The 16,543-nt window shown below is 40.5% G+C and overlaps 1 protein-coding gene across 1 annotated transcript; it reads right to left on the reverse strand.

Annotated features, from left to right (window-relative positions):
• Positions 1–4,083: 4,083 nt before the first annotated feature.
• On the reverse strand, positions 4,084–14,905 carry LOC146304339 (uncharacterized). The gene is given in 25 exon segments (XM_084714209.1): positions 4,084–4,295; positions 4,419–4,535; positions 4,660–4,839; positions 4,991–5,086; positions 5,364–5,622; positions 6,257–6,365; positions 6,480–6,544; positions 6,643–6,687; positions 6,783–6,833; positions 6,910–6,970; positions 7,893–7,976; positions 8,154–8,201; positions 8,299–8,418; positions 8,532–8,659; positions 8,756–8,803; positions 8,884–9,525; positions 9,691–9,832; positions 10,169–10,230; positions 10,233–10,331; positions 10,542–10,646; positions 10,737–10,941; positions 11,256–11,395; positions 11,528–13,411; positions 14,059–14,212; positions 14,789–14,905. Coding segments are annotated over 17 exon segments (3,963 nt in total). The 5' UTR covers positions 14,801–14,905; the 3' UTR covers positions 4,084–4,295; positions 4,419–4,535; positions 4,660–4,839; positions 4,991–5,086; positions 5,364–5,622; positions 6,257–6,365; positions 6,480–6,544; positions 6,643–6,687; positions 6,783–6,804.
• Positions 14,906–16,543: the final 1,638 nt, after the last annotated feature.

The raw sequence follows: 16,543 nt of genomic DNA on the forward strand, positions 1-16,543 counted from the left end.
TGCTGTGTTGGAGGAGGAGGCTCCTGAGCTGCTGCTGTTTTTGTTGTCGTTGTTGTTGTTGTTGTTGTGGAGGAGGAGGCTACTGAGCTGCTGCTGTTTTTGTTGTTGTTGTTGTTGTTGTTGTTGTTGTGGAGGATGCTGCTGTTTTTGTTGTTGTGGAGGAGGATGCTGCTGTTGTTGTTGTGGAGGAGGATGCTGCTGCTGTTGTTGTTGTTGTGGAGGAGGATGCTGCTGCTGTTGTTGTTGTTGTGGAGGAGGATGCTGCTGCTGCTGTTGTTGTTGTTGTGAAGGAGGATGCTGTTGTTGTTGTTGTTGTTGTTGTTGTTGTGGAGGAGGAGGCTCCTGAGCTGTTGTTGTTGTTGTTGTTGTGGAGGAGGAGGAGGAGGCTCCTGAGCTGTTGTTGTTGTTGTTGTTGTTGTTGTGGAGGAGGAGGAGGAGGCTCCTGAGGTGCTGTTGTTGTTGTTCTCGTTGTTGTTGTTGTGGAGAAGGAGGAGGCTCCTGAGCTGCTGCTGTTGTTGTTGTTGTTGTTGTTGTTGTTGTTGTTGTTGTTGTGGAGGAGGAGGCTGCTGCTGCTGTTGTTGTTGTTGTTGTTGTTGTTGTGGAGGAGGCTGCTGCTGCTGTTGTTGTTGTTGTTGTTGTGGAGGAGGAGGCTGCTGCTGCTGTTGTTGTTGTTGTTGTTGTTGTTGTTGTTGTGGAAGAGGAGGCTGCTGCTGTTTTTGTTGTTGTTGTTGTTGTTGTTGTTGTTGTCGTCGTAGTTGTGGAGGAGGAGGAGGCTCCTGAGCTGCTGCTGCTGCTGGTGATGATGATGATGTTGTTGATGTGGAGGAGGAGGAGGAGGAGCTGCTGGAAATTCTGAAGAATGGTTCACTCAGACACTGAAGAAGAGTTCGGGCGTCTCAGATGACTTACACAGGAGTATTTAATGAAGCTCGATCGAGGAGAATTCAGATTAGCAATACACTGAGAATATTGTGACTGCCAACCAATTTCTGAAGGTTACTTCTCGAGTGAAGGTATTTAACTGTCCCCTGACATTCGCTGGAATTTGACACGCCACCATGTATGGGCCTGATGTGTCTATCTATGTGTACACAAATTCTATTGGGCATATGTGCAAAACAAGAAGCTATGCACCTCTTTGCTCTAAATCACTGTATCTGTCGGCCTTGCTCATGTATTGTGCCCTGCTAGAGAATGTGGAGACAGTCTTTCTGCCCGATAAGCCATAACCTTGGGACCTCAGGAGAAAGTATCTGGGGGATGCACTACTCTCCTACTTGTGCAGCTGTGGACTGTAGTTGTGCAGAGTGACCAACTACTAGTGTGCCTGTTCAGGTTAGATGACCTATGACTGGACCCTTCACGACTGCATTGTCACCCATATAAAGAGAGACTCAGGGAACAATCTAAGAGCTAGTGAAGCAAGTGAGGCAAATTCCACAACAGAATCCTCCCTTTTATCAATAGATAAACCCGAATTTGCCTTACTTGTCAATGAGCCTAGTACCCGAGGGAACGCCTTCAGAAATGATATGAACACACATGTAACACAATAAGCATCCTTCAAAACAAAATCTCAATCAAGAAACAACAGTCACTTATACATGAATACATGTCACATAATAAACCTTGTTCTTCAATCATATCACACTGTTGTAAGTGCACTGATGAGTCTTCGACCCCCGTGTACTTTACGGACATTGGGGGCCACCACCATGGAGAGGTTACTAGCACGTCACGATGATGGTGGTATGGAATCCTTCCTTGTAGATGTTATTCCTGGAATGCAATTATATTCCCAGCAAGTGCTCATGCCTGTGTTTTAAAGTTCCTGAGACTAACATGTTCATTCATAAGACATTTCGATTTCAAATACCTATACACACCACACATATAATATGTGAAGAGACAAAGGTTTACCATTGCTATGGAAAAACATAATACAAATTTTTATTTATAGCCTTTTGTTTAATTTGATTGTTATTAATATCTTTCTTTCTTTCTTTATTTTGTTTATATTGCGAACTAGATACAATTCAGTTAAACTAGTCCTGTAAAGATTCACACAGCATGCAAACTCATTTGGATTCTGCAAAACACGTTTTGATCACACATATAGCATTATAATCACATTAGTATCAAGAATAAGATAGATTCGATCAAGACCTACAACACTCATCCCAACCCCCCTTGTGTTACCTGTAGCTCATTAGTGTTTCACCTTTACCTGTTATCTTCACTGCACCCACTGTCATCCGAAAATGAATAAGGAAATTCCCACTGTTCAACATCAGGATAAAACATCACAGTGACATCATCATTATCATACTTAACCACAGTTTGGGGGGCCTGTGTAATGGTTCTGGTAGATTTACGAATGATTAACTTAATGATGGAGACCAGGCAGAAGAAACACTACTACGGTGGTGAGAAGCTTAAGAATACCTGATCCCCAGGACCCGAATGTGCTTGAGAAATCCCCTAGCTCAAAACCCGTGAGTGGCATGTAACTCTTTAAGGCCCTGTGTGGTGTCATGGGCCATATCCATTATCTCAGCTGTTGCATCTGAAATATAAGAACAACACTCAGTACCGATGACTTTACAGGTTCCACCCTGAGCAGCTAGTAACAAGTCTAGTGCCATACGATTTTGCAATACCACTGTCTTTACTTCCTGCAGCTCCTTGTGTTCTGCTAACATAGCTTTATTAGAGACATTAAGGTGGTTTTCTAGCACTTTGGACAGGGATATAAGCTCTTGTTGAGTGACATAGACACCATAGAAGGGGAGAATGATACCTGCTACCCGTTGGAGGGTAGACAACTCCCTCCTGTGTTTATGTAAAGGGGGATACAATGCGGCTATTTCAGACGAATCTACTTCTCTAATCAAAGGGACTAGATAGGCCAGATAACATGTTCCAGAAGCGTCATCGTAGGGCACACAGCTATAAGCATTATTCCCACAGACCAAGTACACTCTCTCAGGCAACGGAGACTTCATTAGACCGATCTGCACGGATTTCAGACAGCTGCTGTGTCCTAAACTTTCATGCTGATTTGTTCCTACGCCTTGCATGCAAAGGGACACATTCTGTAAATCATGGGTTAACACCGGGGGAATATATGTGGAGCAATCACGAAGAGGAGTAGGCTGAGGATGGAGGGGCTCAGAACAGTTATGCACTTTTACTTTAAAGGTCTCATATTATGCCCCTTTCTGATAAGTTTTTATAGGTCTCAGAGGTCCTCAAAACATGCTTTCGAAGTTTGTTTCATAAAACACCACTCGGATCATGCAGATCAGCGTGCAGATCAGCCTTTATACCCCTCTATTTCAGCCTCTCTCAAAACGAGCTGTTTCTGTGCCTGTAGCTTTAAATGCAAATGAGCTGTGACTAGTCGCGCCCCTCTCTGGTGGTGGGCGTGGCTTGAATCAGCCGGTCCTGCCTGCTATGTGAGAAGGGTCTGACTGCAGCCCAGAGCCAAGCCACAGCCGCTACAAACCACGCCTCCTACAAACCACGCCCCTACAAACTACGCCCACATGATGCTACGGTGGCTGTGGAGTTCCACAGCATGTCGAAAGTAAACAGAAGGGAAATAAAGCAATAATGCAGTAACGGGAGCAATTTTAACAACTTTAACGGTTGATTTACAACATTAAATGCCTTCCAATGCAAACAATGCGCTTGAAACAATAAATTGATTAAAAAAAAACAACAACAACCAAAAAAACAAAACAAAACAGAAAGTAATGTAATTAAATAGGACTGCAAATGAAAATTAGCTTTCTGCTAAATCTGGTGCATGCATCTTTTCTTTTTTTGACTAATGTACCAAGGTTATTTTGAACTAAAATTAATATTTACAATAATAATAATAATAATAATAATAATAATGATAATAATAATTAGCAGCAGTTATTTCAGTTAAAATTGTTGTTTACACCAGCTGTTTTTCTAAGAGCCACAGTGTCACAGCTTGGCCTACTACATCACATGCCATAAATATCACTCAAAGGTGATGATTTCTTATGGGTAAGTTTAAAAGTTTTATTTTAGAAAAAAAAATCAGACAAATGAAACAGCCAGCAACAGATTTTATTGTTTTATTACCAATAAAGTACCACACAGGGTTACACAGGTGCATTTAATGTCCGGCCAGCTACAGCCTCTTCAAAAAGTCCTCAGACTCCAGAGCTCTTTGTAGTTTTTCAGCGTAGTTTTTTATTTTTTTTTGTGCCTCCTTGCTCATGTTTTTTGCCAAGTAATAAGCCAACAGCTGTTTCTCACTGATGAGACAAAATGGAATAAAATAGCAATTAGTAACAGGAAATTCACACTGAGAGGTTGTCATAAACAATGTACAAACAATACATATAGGTATTAGCACACTCCTTATGTTTGTAGCATACTTCAAGTCATACTGCAGTCCACATTTATAGATTTCTGTGGCTCTGTGGAGGGAAACTGCATGGACAGCTGCAAGGGCGTGGACTGTTGCCTGTGTCAGGAGGTGAACAAAAGGACATCTTTCATTTAGACATTAAAGTAGTCTGTCATGTAGCAGTTAACAAGATATTAACCATAAGTTAAAACTGACAATAGTAATAATACAAAATATGTTAACATGATAAATTAAAAAAAAAAAATTACCTCTGGCTGAAGCACATCCATAACAAATGCCACTTGATCGTGACATGTGGTTGCCTGTGCTTCAACCAGGCTTGTCAAGAAGCCCAGCACTCTGTCCAGCTGCTCATCCTCCTCAAAGAAAATTCTGACTCTGTCCTTTGATGATGCCCAGGAGGATGCAACTTTTCCTGCAATGACTGCCTGTAAATATAAATATATATTTTTGGGAGGTTGCTCAAAATAAATATACAAACACTACGCTAACAGAAAATGGTTCACTTAAATCATTCATTTATCATGTTTTGACCAAAATTATCTAGAGTATGTGAGTAAAATTTATTTTCAAACTCACTTCAAGATGTTGTAGCAGGCCTTTATCCTGAGTGATGAACGTTAAAAGAAGCTCACTGGTGACTCTTCGTTCTTGTTCAGCTTGCTGAGCCCTTTCCTAAAATTTGATTAAACAGAAAGTGCTTTACATATTAAAAACATACATCCCCACCCTCCACACCCTCATACGTACAGTATATACACACATAGCACACTACACACATGCATCCACCCCACCCCAAAAATAAAATATGGCTGAGCACTGAGGGACCAGGTGAGGAAACACCATTCTATGGGAGCCGTCCACACCGAGAGGTGTCACTGCCCACAACTACAAAGGGTGCCGCCACCGCAAACATAATTATTCTGTTTCTTGATCCTTTGCATGTCCTTACCATTAGCCTGTCGAAAGACATGTCTTCACTCAGGATCCCAACATCTCTGGTTGTGGTGACCACATCCTGTTGGTCACTGCTATCATTTATTGTCCTTAATCAAGACACACAAAGACATGACTTAGTGCACAGCTGTAAACACTGGATATGTTATTCTCATGCAATAATCTTCACTCACCTTAACCTGCTCTCTAGGTGGAAAGCTGTAAGGCCTCTTACTGTACATGTGATCAAAGGCAGGGTCAATGTGCTGTGGATTCTGCAGAAAGCAAACCATAATTGTGTCAGTTTGTTTTATGGGGATCCAGAGAGGACTGACGTTTGCACTTAAAACTATTGCGCCCCCATTGCAAATTTGGTTTATTGACAAAATGTACAGACTTTCTTCTTTTTACAATGAACAAATCAACCAAAAAACATTGGTAAAGCTCAAGACAACAAATTATAAATGTGGTTTTTAGGACAACTGCTGTCTCAAAATAACTCAGTCCTCACAATGGAATCCCCCATAAGAGTACACCTTAGCATAACTGGTGTTGTACACCTGATACAATTTATCAATAGCTTCATTAGTTATATCAGGTGTGCTTCAGATATCACTTCAAATAACTGTACTGGCTGCAGATTTTTCAACGGTGAAGTTTAAGTGCATGTCAGAAATATGCCTGAGTGACATACAAATACATGTATTGCAAAAATGACAGTTTGTTAATTTTGCTAATTACACCAATTCTGCAATGGGGGTGCAATAATTTTGAATGCAACTGTATAACACAGTACCATCAAGAACATATTGCATCGTGTGCTATAAATGTTCATTTAATAGCTGTTTGAGTGGTGACTTATTTTCAAACAGGCAGGAGTGATGGATACTGTGTAAGGTCTTCACTGACCATGGTGCTGCTTGGTTTTCTTTTGCGTGTGATCCTGAATACCGGTGGTACATTGTCACGAAGGGTTGCCTTTCCTTCTTCTGTAAAATGGGCAAACTTCCTTCCGTACCTGTAATTAACATACATTTTCATGACCCAGAATAAAGAGACAAGTGTTAGCATAAAGTGTTCTTAATAATTTCATTAAAAATCGAATTGTCTTTCAGGAAGCCCTGCAGCATACCCTTCCAGCCCAAGGTTTTCTAATAGAACAATGCACCACCATCTTCTCAGGAGACACATGTCATCCTAATAAAGACCACAGTTACAGTTACTACCACAGTTGATTTTGTTATAGTTTAAAAAATGTAGTAATATCATTTTTTTCAACTTTATAGGATACTTACAACACTGAAGTCAAAGCAAGCATCCATGGCAAAGTACCAGGCATACTGTAGTGATGATAAATTATATAAATCAATACATGTAAGACACAAGGAATATCTGACAGCTAACTAATACTTTATATGGCATTACGCTCACTCACCATTATCATGAAGACACCACAGTCATTGCCATGTGTCTGCTTCGGAACATCCTGTGTAACAGACAGTTACAGTTAACGAATAGTAGATAATTACAAATCTATTTGATAGTGATATTGCAGGCAATACCTCCAAATCCAGAGCAGCCTTCTCTGTCCAGGCTCCCGCAACAATCTGCTGTGCAACACCTCTGAGTAACAAAAAACACAGCAATGTAAAACATAAAAAGTATACACTGCTATGATTCTGTTGGGGAGAAAAAACGCAAACTGATAAAATATGAACAGTATCAAAATCTGTAATCCACAGAACAGGGAACATGTCCAAGAACTGGACCATGCAAATAGGTACATTTCAAGTTCAACAAGGAGGATTTCTTTCTGCCCCCCCTTTACTTTTGATTTCACTGACAAATTGTCTATTTGAGTCCATTTCAGCTCTCTAGAAACAAATCTTCTCTGACTCTATAACAATCTTTCAGTGCTCACAATGAACTTATGTTTGGAACGTTTTCAAAACATTGGCAGGTCAGGGTAACGTGACCGCCAGAACACACAACACTGACAACCTCAACAGCTTCCTGTAGGCCTGACTAGAGAAACCATCAGCTTTTCTGAAGTACAGGGAATCCAGAAAAAAGATTTCTTTCTGGAGTGGCCTCATTGCCTATAGAAAATATACAGTTTGCACAATAAGCAAAAAGCCACAGCAAACTCAAAAATGACTTGTCTTCACATGGTCTGTTGATATTGTATGCCGCTCACAAAATTATGTTCTGTATACAGTATCTGAAATGGTATAATGTCCTTACACACAGAAGAAAATGCCCTGGAATCCACAGGGGGATGCTTAGGGCATCTCTCTGGTCATCTCTCTGGTCAGCATCTTTCTGTTAAAAAAAAGTGCTGATTTTATTGACTGATTTTATTATTTTATTGACACTTGAATCAGTTATGCATGATGAGGGAGTACATGATATTGAGCAGTGATTTGTTAGACATTTTATTTAGCTTAGTGTTTGAATTATCCTTGCATTAAATTTGCCTTGACGCATAGTATTTTAGGACCAGCAAAGACTTTTCACAAAATTACAACTTATATTGTTTAATTACTGGGAAATGGAGCAGGGGATCAACGTTTGTGGGAGGGAGCCATGTTGGGCTGATGTGCAGGTCAGCGACAAAAACATCCCTTCCCTGTAGATAGAAAGCAAACCAAGATTTAAGTGCTAGAAAATGGTAAAGCATATGGCTCAGTGTCACTCATCAATACATCTATGTAATGCACGCAAGCCTAGAAATTCCCTTTTCATCTACTCACTTAATCTTGGTCAGTATTAAATGTCTTACATATATTTATTTTTTTAAACCAACCTGCATATTTGCCATCTCCCGGACCAGCCTGAGGCACCCATTCACTACCTGTTGATGTAGTTTACAAACAGCATCATACAATGAATTCTTAATGATTTTTGATGAAAAGATGCTTTCATCAGTAAAATGTACAGTTGTTAAGTACCACTGATTCCATTTCTCTCTGAAGTCCAAGGGTCAAGATGTCACTTCTGCAAAGGCAAGTTGGTCCATCTTTGATGATGAGCTCATTTCCAGGTCTCGTAACATCCAGGACATAATTGAGCTAGGGTAACAGGTATAAATAAACAGGAAAAAGAAACAAAGCATTGACATCAACAATTTGTCAAAAAAAGTTGTTAAGAACAATGATGGCAGTATGCAGAAATATCTGTTTACCAGCTGCTCCTGAAGCGGATGATGACCCTTTACGGTCCATGAGGCTCGGCAGGGCTTCAGTGATGAAATGATTGTCAGGGCCTCACATTCCTCTGAACACTGGTCAATGTTTGCTGGGTCCAATTGCACTGTAGTAAAAGATATAACATCATCACGCCTTGTTCATGAGACATGTTTGTCTTCCAATTATATAGATGGCATTCCCAAAAGGGATGGCAAATTACCTTTGGGATGTGCTGGAAGTGAGGTTCCGCTCTGCAAAAGCGCAGTTGCTAGAAAATAACAATTTAAACATAAATAAAGCAGTGCATACATCATTACCATTATTACCTTTTTTCTGATAATTACACACCCATTATGGCCTTTCCAGATGAATCCAGTGTGATGTCTGCTGATGAGATCTTATGAATGTCAGCCAAGGTCTTCTCATTCAACATGGTGTTGTGATGATGAATGATAGAGCGCATGAGAAAAATATGGCTCCCTGGAGACATCATATTTAGGAAGTAGTTATTCTTTCTCATTTTGGAGAACAACTGCTCTGCTACCTGAGAATTCACCCAGCCATGCAGTTCGGGTACCAGAGCAATTTTCCTCAAGCAGTCTTTTGCGTCTTTGGTGTTGGCCTCGTGGAAAGTGTCGTACAGAGCATAGTGTTCAGCTGAACCTGTAGAGGGGTGTGCGCTGCTGTCTGCATGCTCCTTTTTAACTTTCAGCCATGGCAAGTTTACTTTCAGATCACCTTTCTGTGCAGCTTGAAGGTTTTCTGGCGTGTCATCAGTGAGTCTGCCTTCATTTGGCCTAAAGGGGATTTTCACTGGTTCACGCAGGTTGGTGTGCGTGGCCAAACCTCTTGCAAAATCATATATGACTACATTAGGGAAGTGCTTAAATGACAGCAACATGTCACAGTAGTCCCGTGGACTTTCAGCCCTCACATTGAACTTGATAGAATTAATGATCCCACAGGGGCACATTATCACTGCCCAGCCACCTTGACAAGAAACAAAGAAAGAAAAAAAAAACATGAGATGGAAAAAATATTTAGAAGTGTTTGGTTTAAATCATGCTTCACTTTGATAGTGTTAAAGATGTGTTTTATTAAATATACATGTAATTGTCAGCAAAAATCTCAGATTTGTATTTTTGATAAACTTACCAGATGCACCCCATACTTTTTGAAAGACCTTGTCAAAAGCACTGCGGGTTTTCATCTGGTCTTTCAACCTGATGACAAGATCCATTTTGGAACCCGTTGACTCAAGGCCACACTCTTTGACCAGGTTTCGCACCGCGTCAATCTGTGAAAACATAGGCAAATATTTTAACAGCCACATAAGCTTTAATGCAAAGATGCTAGCATAAATTACATTCAAAGTATTGCTTATACTCACACGTTTTTTGTTATGCACAAATATGCACCTAATAAATGTGAACATTTAAGAATAAAATCTAGAAACTAATCTGGTAACGCTTTGGATTACAGCCTGCATACCCCGTAGTTATAAAATACATACCTGGTCGTTACAGCATTAATTATTCCTAATAACTCTCAAAGTTCCATATTATTGCTCAGTAGGTCAGTAATTACTCTGTACGTTGCAGGCTGTAATCCAAAGCATCACCGCTAATGTCACCTTCAAGTTCATTATTTCGTTGATCAATCTGTCCTGGCATATATCCATCTCGGCTTCTGGTATTCTGTGTTTGATAACAAGTTGCTTGCCCTGGTGTGTGGTCCAATCCAAGGTGCCCATTTGTGATAGGACGGTGATATCACACATGGATTAGCAGCATTACCTAGAGAAGGAACAACCAGACAAAAAACACATGGACTCCTCGTAAGAAATATCAATGTATGCAGTTGGATACATCTGGCACAGAGGACCCTTTAAATGATGACTTTTCAACATATGAGACTGTTGGATCACTTGTGGAATCCTTTCTCCCACTGAAACCTGACCTCAACCATTTCCTTTCAGTAATTCAAAGTTGAAAATCTTCACCTACTCTTCACAAAGCCCCGACAAAGAATTTCTTGGCTAACAGAGAGCCAGAAGTCATCAACATCCACCTGGCCATCAAATTCAGGTGGTGGTTCTTGGAGATCACACACTGACAATCAAAAGACAAACAATCAGTGGCAATTGTAAGACACTGTAGCATTTCTGATAAAAAAAAACATGAAAAGAAAAAAGTACCCACTTGGCATACTGAATACTCCCTTTTTGTGCAGATCCATAATCACAACAGGGGGGTGATCTCCACAGTTTACACACGAGAATTCATATTTGTGGGATGACAGGGCTTCAAAATGAAGGTAGCCATGAAGAATCAAATCAGGATCTGGATACTTTTGATTGTTTGTTTTCTGCAAAGCCTCCACCACTCTTGCCACAGCTGTATGGCTCTAGAAATGGATGTGAATATAAAGTTGTCACATTGATAAAGTGGGTTCAGAAAATATTCAGACCCATTCAGTTTTTTCACATTGTGTTATGTTGCAGCCTTCTGCTAAAATTGTTTAAATTCAATTTCAGCTTCATCAATCTACACTCCATACTCCTAAATGCAAATTAATTAAAAAAGGAGAAACAGAGTAATCAGACCCTTTGCTATGACAATTTTTCTTTATCATCTTGAGATTATTATACACCATGTTTGTATCTACTGGAAAGGAACAAAGGTTAACACAAAAAATATATTTTTATACATTTTATTTACCTGTATAGAGTTCCTCAGAAAGAGACAGAAATGATGCGTCAAAATGACACGATCATTGAAGTTATGTAGGCCCTCTGCCCACTCCTGGTAGCGGTAAAATGTGCCGCATGCAGCACATTCTTTGCAATATGTTGTTACACCTTAAAAAAGAAAAGAAAAGGGATGTTCAAAGTCTTGTCAATGTTTCAAGAATTACAGAATGACTGACTATATTTATCATGCATGAAAATTAAAAACAGCAATTACAATTGCTATCATGGACTACAACCTACCCTCCACAACTTCATTGATTGTAACAATCTTGGCTTTGTTCGATATGACAATCGGTTCTGAAAGAGGAACTTCGCCTGGACACTTGTGGCAATAGTTCTCGCGTGGGACCAAGTTCCTAGGGATATCCGATGACGACTTTACCAATGTCAAGTCTCTTGAGAGATTTGCTAGCAGGGCCTTGTGTGAAATAAGGTACTCCACCATTTCCACCAGTGCTTCCCCCTCTGGGGGATACAGGGAAATGTTCTCTGTTTGTGTGTCAACTGCAGGATGTGTCTCAACTGAAAATGTCTCAGGGGGGTCTTCATGACAGCTTTCCGGATTTGTGAAAATCTCAGGTTTTAGCTGGTGCAGGTGCCACTTAGCTATGGCTTTGTGTGGGCAGGATTTTCGAGCCTTTGTGCAAGGGCAATGCCAAGTATTTTTGATACCATTGTAGTGGACCATGAGCCTTCCAAATCTACAGTATGAGGAGATGTGTGGCTCAAAAACAGAAAAAAAGTACTGTCTTTGTTCTTTCCTGAGATTTACTTCAAAGCTCAGTGGTGCACCATCTGCATCAGCAGCCAGCTTCCTTCTTAAACCATCTCTCTCTGTGTCCTTGCTGAACCATTTGTTGATTACCATATCTGTTAAAATCTCTTCATCAAGGGCAACAGGTAAATTAGTGGCTACAGGACCATACACCACTGACTGAATATGTTGGCAGTCAAAACCTACTTGCCCACTTCTGCGTGCATATTCATATAGCCTGTTGCATGTGTCCAACTGACAGGTAATCTGTGGCTTCTCACCCCAGGTACACTTTTGGACATGAATGTACTGGGCTGGACCATTGAATATCATTAAAACTGCAAAAATGCCCCTTTTTCTATCAATACACACAGACTGTAGATAGCGATTGGCTGTGATGTCTCGTGTTTTTGATGCGTGTCTTCTCTGAATATGAGCTTTGAGGTTTTTCTTTAATAATATCAAGTTGCAAAAACAACATGTGGTTTTTCTGCGTTTTGATATCAAAATTTTGCGGGCTGTCATCTTCTTTGGGCAAGTTTTCGAAGCCTTTGTCGCTGCTGTATCCAGCAGTGGACTTGCCGTCGCCGCCAGTGTCAGTGGTGAACCCGCCGATGTCGGTGATGGACCCACTGGCGCTGCTGGCATCAGTGGTGAACCCGCCGGTGTCTGTGATGGACCCACTGGCGCTGCTGGCATCAGTGGTGAACCCGCCGATGTCGGTGATGGACCCACTGGCGCTGCTGGCATCAGTGGTGAACCCGCCGATGTCGGTGATGGACCCACTGGCGCTGCTGGCATCAGTGGTGAACCCGCCGATGTCGGTGATGGACCCACTGGCGCTGCTGGCATCAGTGGTGAACCCGCCGGTGTCTGTGATGGACCCACTGGCGCTGCTGGCATCAGTGGTGAACCCGCCGATGTCGGTGATGGACCCACTGGCGCTGCTGGCATCAGTGGTGAACCCGCCGATGTCGGTGATGGACCCACTGGCGCTGCTGGCATCAGTGGTGAACCCGCCGGTGTCGGTGATGGACCCACTGGCGCTGCTGGCATCAGTGGTGAACCCGCCGGTGTCTGTGATGGACCCACTGGCGATGCTGGCATCAGTGGTGAACCCGCTGGTGTCAGTGATGGACCCTCCAACGTCAGTGGTGAACCCGCCGGTGCTACTGGTGTCAGTGGTGGACCCATCGTTGCCACGGCCGTTAGTGGTGGAGCTGCAGTCACTGCCACTGGTGTACCTGCCGTTAGGCAAGTTTTGAAGTGATTGAAGAACAGCTCCTTTCTTACAATAACCTTCGGACAGTAGCTGCAATGGTAATGGCTGCTGGCCACACAATGAAGGTGACATTTGTAAACATTATATCCTGAAAGGCAGAAAAAAATATGGAAGATATTACAGGTGCATTTTAAGAAAATATTTTGTAAATATGTAATATATAAAAAATAATTTCTATAAGATTTATAGAAAAGTAGGTCTACACATTGTCCAAGAACTTAACTGTTCTTTTATTGTTACTGTTGATCTTTTGGCTTGCTATATACAGTCTGGAGGCTGCACTGCCCCACAGGTGAGTTTTGCCTTTTTTGTCCATCATCAGATGCCTGGGCAGTGATGAGAGTACTTGATGAGCTTGGGGACATATGATACCAATTAAAAGTATTATCATGCTGCATAGTAATCTCTACTTATCATACAGTGTCACAATTAGGGATGGGATGGGAAATTGAGAACCACTTCCAATTGAAATCAACAACAAATTGAATTTGGAACCAATATCATCTGATGCTGATCAACAAAGGCAGAACTCAAGTGCAGGGCAGTGCAGCCTTCAGACTGTATATAGCAAGCCAAAAGATTAACAGTGACAATAATAGAACAGTTATGTATCCCCACATAGAATAGCCTACTGACCATAAATCGATAACATAATTGACAAAGAATCAGATCAATAAGGGGAATCGATAATGGCATTGGTATTAACATTTTATCAATATGTGTGGTTGAACTTACCTCCATATTTAACAACGGACTTCTGGTGGCCTTGTAAATGGGGAATTAGGGCATGGTATGGCCCTACCTTGTGGCACATTGGGCACTGAAAAGTGTCCACTCCCAATTTAATGAGCTCCGGGCATGTGCCCTCCCGAAATGTTGTGATGTTGGTCTATAGGAGAATAAAATACTATTAAAAAAACTCATAGGCCTACTTCCTTACTTTATAAATTTTATTTTGAAAAGAAATAAAAAGGAACTGTAAACCACACTTCAATCAAATTTCATCAACATACATATCACCAAAACTATTCTTTGAATATATTTTTGCTAAAGAAAAAAAAAGTTTGATATGTTGAGTTAAATGAAAATAAAAATATTCTGAGTCTACGTGCCGTGTTCCCCCACTGTTCTGTTATCATCCCTTGCTCACTCATTACTCTGATTTTCATATAGCCTAACACATGTATAATACGACACAAAATGGGTTTACTCGCGGACATTTTCAGTGTATTGAGTTTGAAGAAATAGATTTTTATTTGAAAAAAAGTAATTAATGCTCTTTCTGCCAAGCAAAAGATGTCTAAAATGTTAACGTTAAATTAAACGTCAATATCTTCCCAAAATGTAAACGACCTACGTGCTACTGGCAACTGCAGTCGGTTGGCGAATGTACGGTTAAAATGACATTAAGTGTTAATTTAATGACATTAAGTGTTAATTTAGAAATAATATGAATGTGTCTCACCTGAACCGGCATTGATATCGCGTCTTGCCTACATTTACTGATGAATTGTGCCTTCTTCGTCTTCCTAATCGCCCGTACTGCCGCCTTCTTCTTCTTCTTCTTCTTTCTTCTTCTTCTTCTTCTTTCTTCTTCTTCTTCTTCTTCTTCTTCGTCGTCGTCTTCGTCTTCTTCGTCGTCTTCGTCTTCTTCCTGGTTTATTGCTTGCCTGCGCGCCACCGTACCAACAGCAGGCGTGGTTTGCGGGTGGCGTGAAGTGTAAGGGGCGTGGTGTGTAAGGGGCGTGGTATGTAGGGGGCGTGGTTTGCTGCGGCTTCGGGGGCAGCCCGGGCTGCAGTCAGGTATTATTGTGCTATGTTTACGCTGAACACCATGACGGACATGGCTGCTGTCAGACGCGGTAGATTTTAAACATCTAATTTTGATCCAGAGGAGGCTCCTGCAGAAATTCAAACACTGCGGATGTTGCCGGACGTGTCTGAATGGTAAGTCTACAACTTTGTGTGTCTTGATACTTTACAGTTAGTCGATGTGTGTGTTGGTACAACGTTAAAATGTAACTAGCTCGGTAGCTAATGCTAACTGTAATTTTGGCGAATAAGTGACATTATAATTTGTGAATATAGTTAACCGTCATGTCTCCGGTGAGACACGTTAATACTCAAAGGACCTCTACAAGTGTTACAGGTGTCCCAATTACTAACATATTTTGATGATTGCTGACAATAATTATCTTTGTTTTCCAATATTCTCTGCAGAGATGACTATCAAAATAGTCCTTTATGTAGCCACATTCTTTTAATCATAATACTGAACTTGTTTTAGAATTTATTATCATTTTATCATCAGTTTTCAGACGTCAAGGCTGTGTGCAGTGGTTTGTAAACTACACTGTGCTCCGTCTCCACATAATGTGCAACAATTTACCTGTTTCTATATTATGTATTTGAAATTTGCCAAAGCTTCCTGCTCATCCATCACAGCTTGTCTAATGTCTTTCAGGTTTGAATTTCATAGGCCTAATATTTTGTTGAAATATTTACATTTTTCTAAATTTTGTGGATATGCTCACAACAAATCTTAGAATAGACTCTGGATGAATTTATTTATATGAGCATTTAAATCAACCAATGCTCTTATTATAATACATGTATCCTATAACACTTGTCCCTATCTTCAGCATACTGTTTTACACTAGTATGTGTACCACTGCTGTATATATTGTTGCACATCACTTACATACAAACGCATATGTTTACATATTCTTACACGTCTTAGTTTTTTTTTTCTACTGTTGTATATAGTTTAATTCACAATGCACATGTTAACTAATATTTTATTTTTATTTCTTAAAAGCTTTATCTCTACAGAATATTTTTATCTTAATTTCTATATTCTATATGCTTATATTTGTAGAAATATATGTATATACTTATATTCCAGTCTTCCTTGAATGAGTTTAACTGTAACACTACCAATTTCCCTCCTGGGATCAATAAAGTATATCTGATTGTGATAAGTCATTGTATATTGAGCAGGATAATGTACAGTGAGCAGGTCAGTATTGTAAAATAAACCTCTTCAGAATGAAGTAAGACCCTCTGTTTTGTGTCAGGGTCCTGCATCATCCTGTCAGGGTTTATTTCATGACACTGACAGAAAAGATTTTCACAATATTGTTAGTTGTATTTATGAAGATAAATATGTCAGATTTTTTACAGTTTGCTTTACATTACTTAAGTTGGCATAACATTAGTG

The sequence above is a fragment of the Lutjanus erythropterus genome, unplaced genomic scaffold, assembly GCF_056507025.1.
Source record: "Lutjanus erythropterus isolate fLutEry1 unplaced genomic scaffold, fLutEry1.hap2 Scaffold_155, whole genome shotgun sequence".
Lineage (NCBI taxonomy): Eukaryota > Metazoa > Chordata > Actinopteri > Lutjaniformes > Lutjanidae > Lutjanus > Lutjanus erythropterus.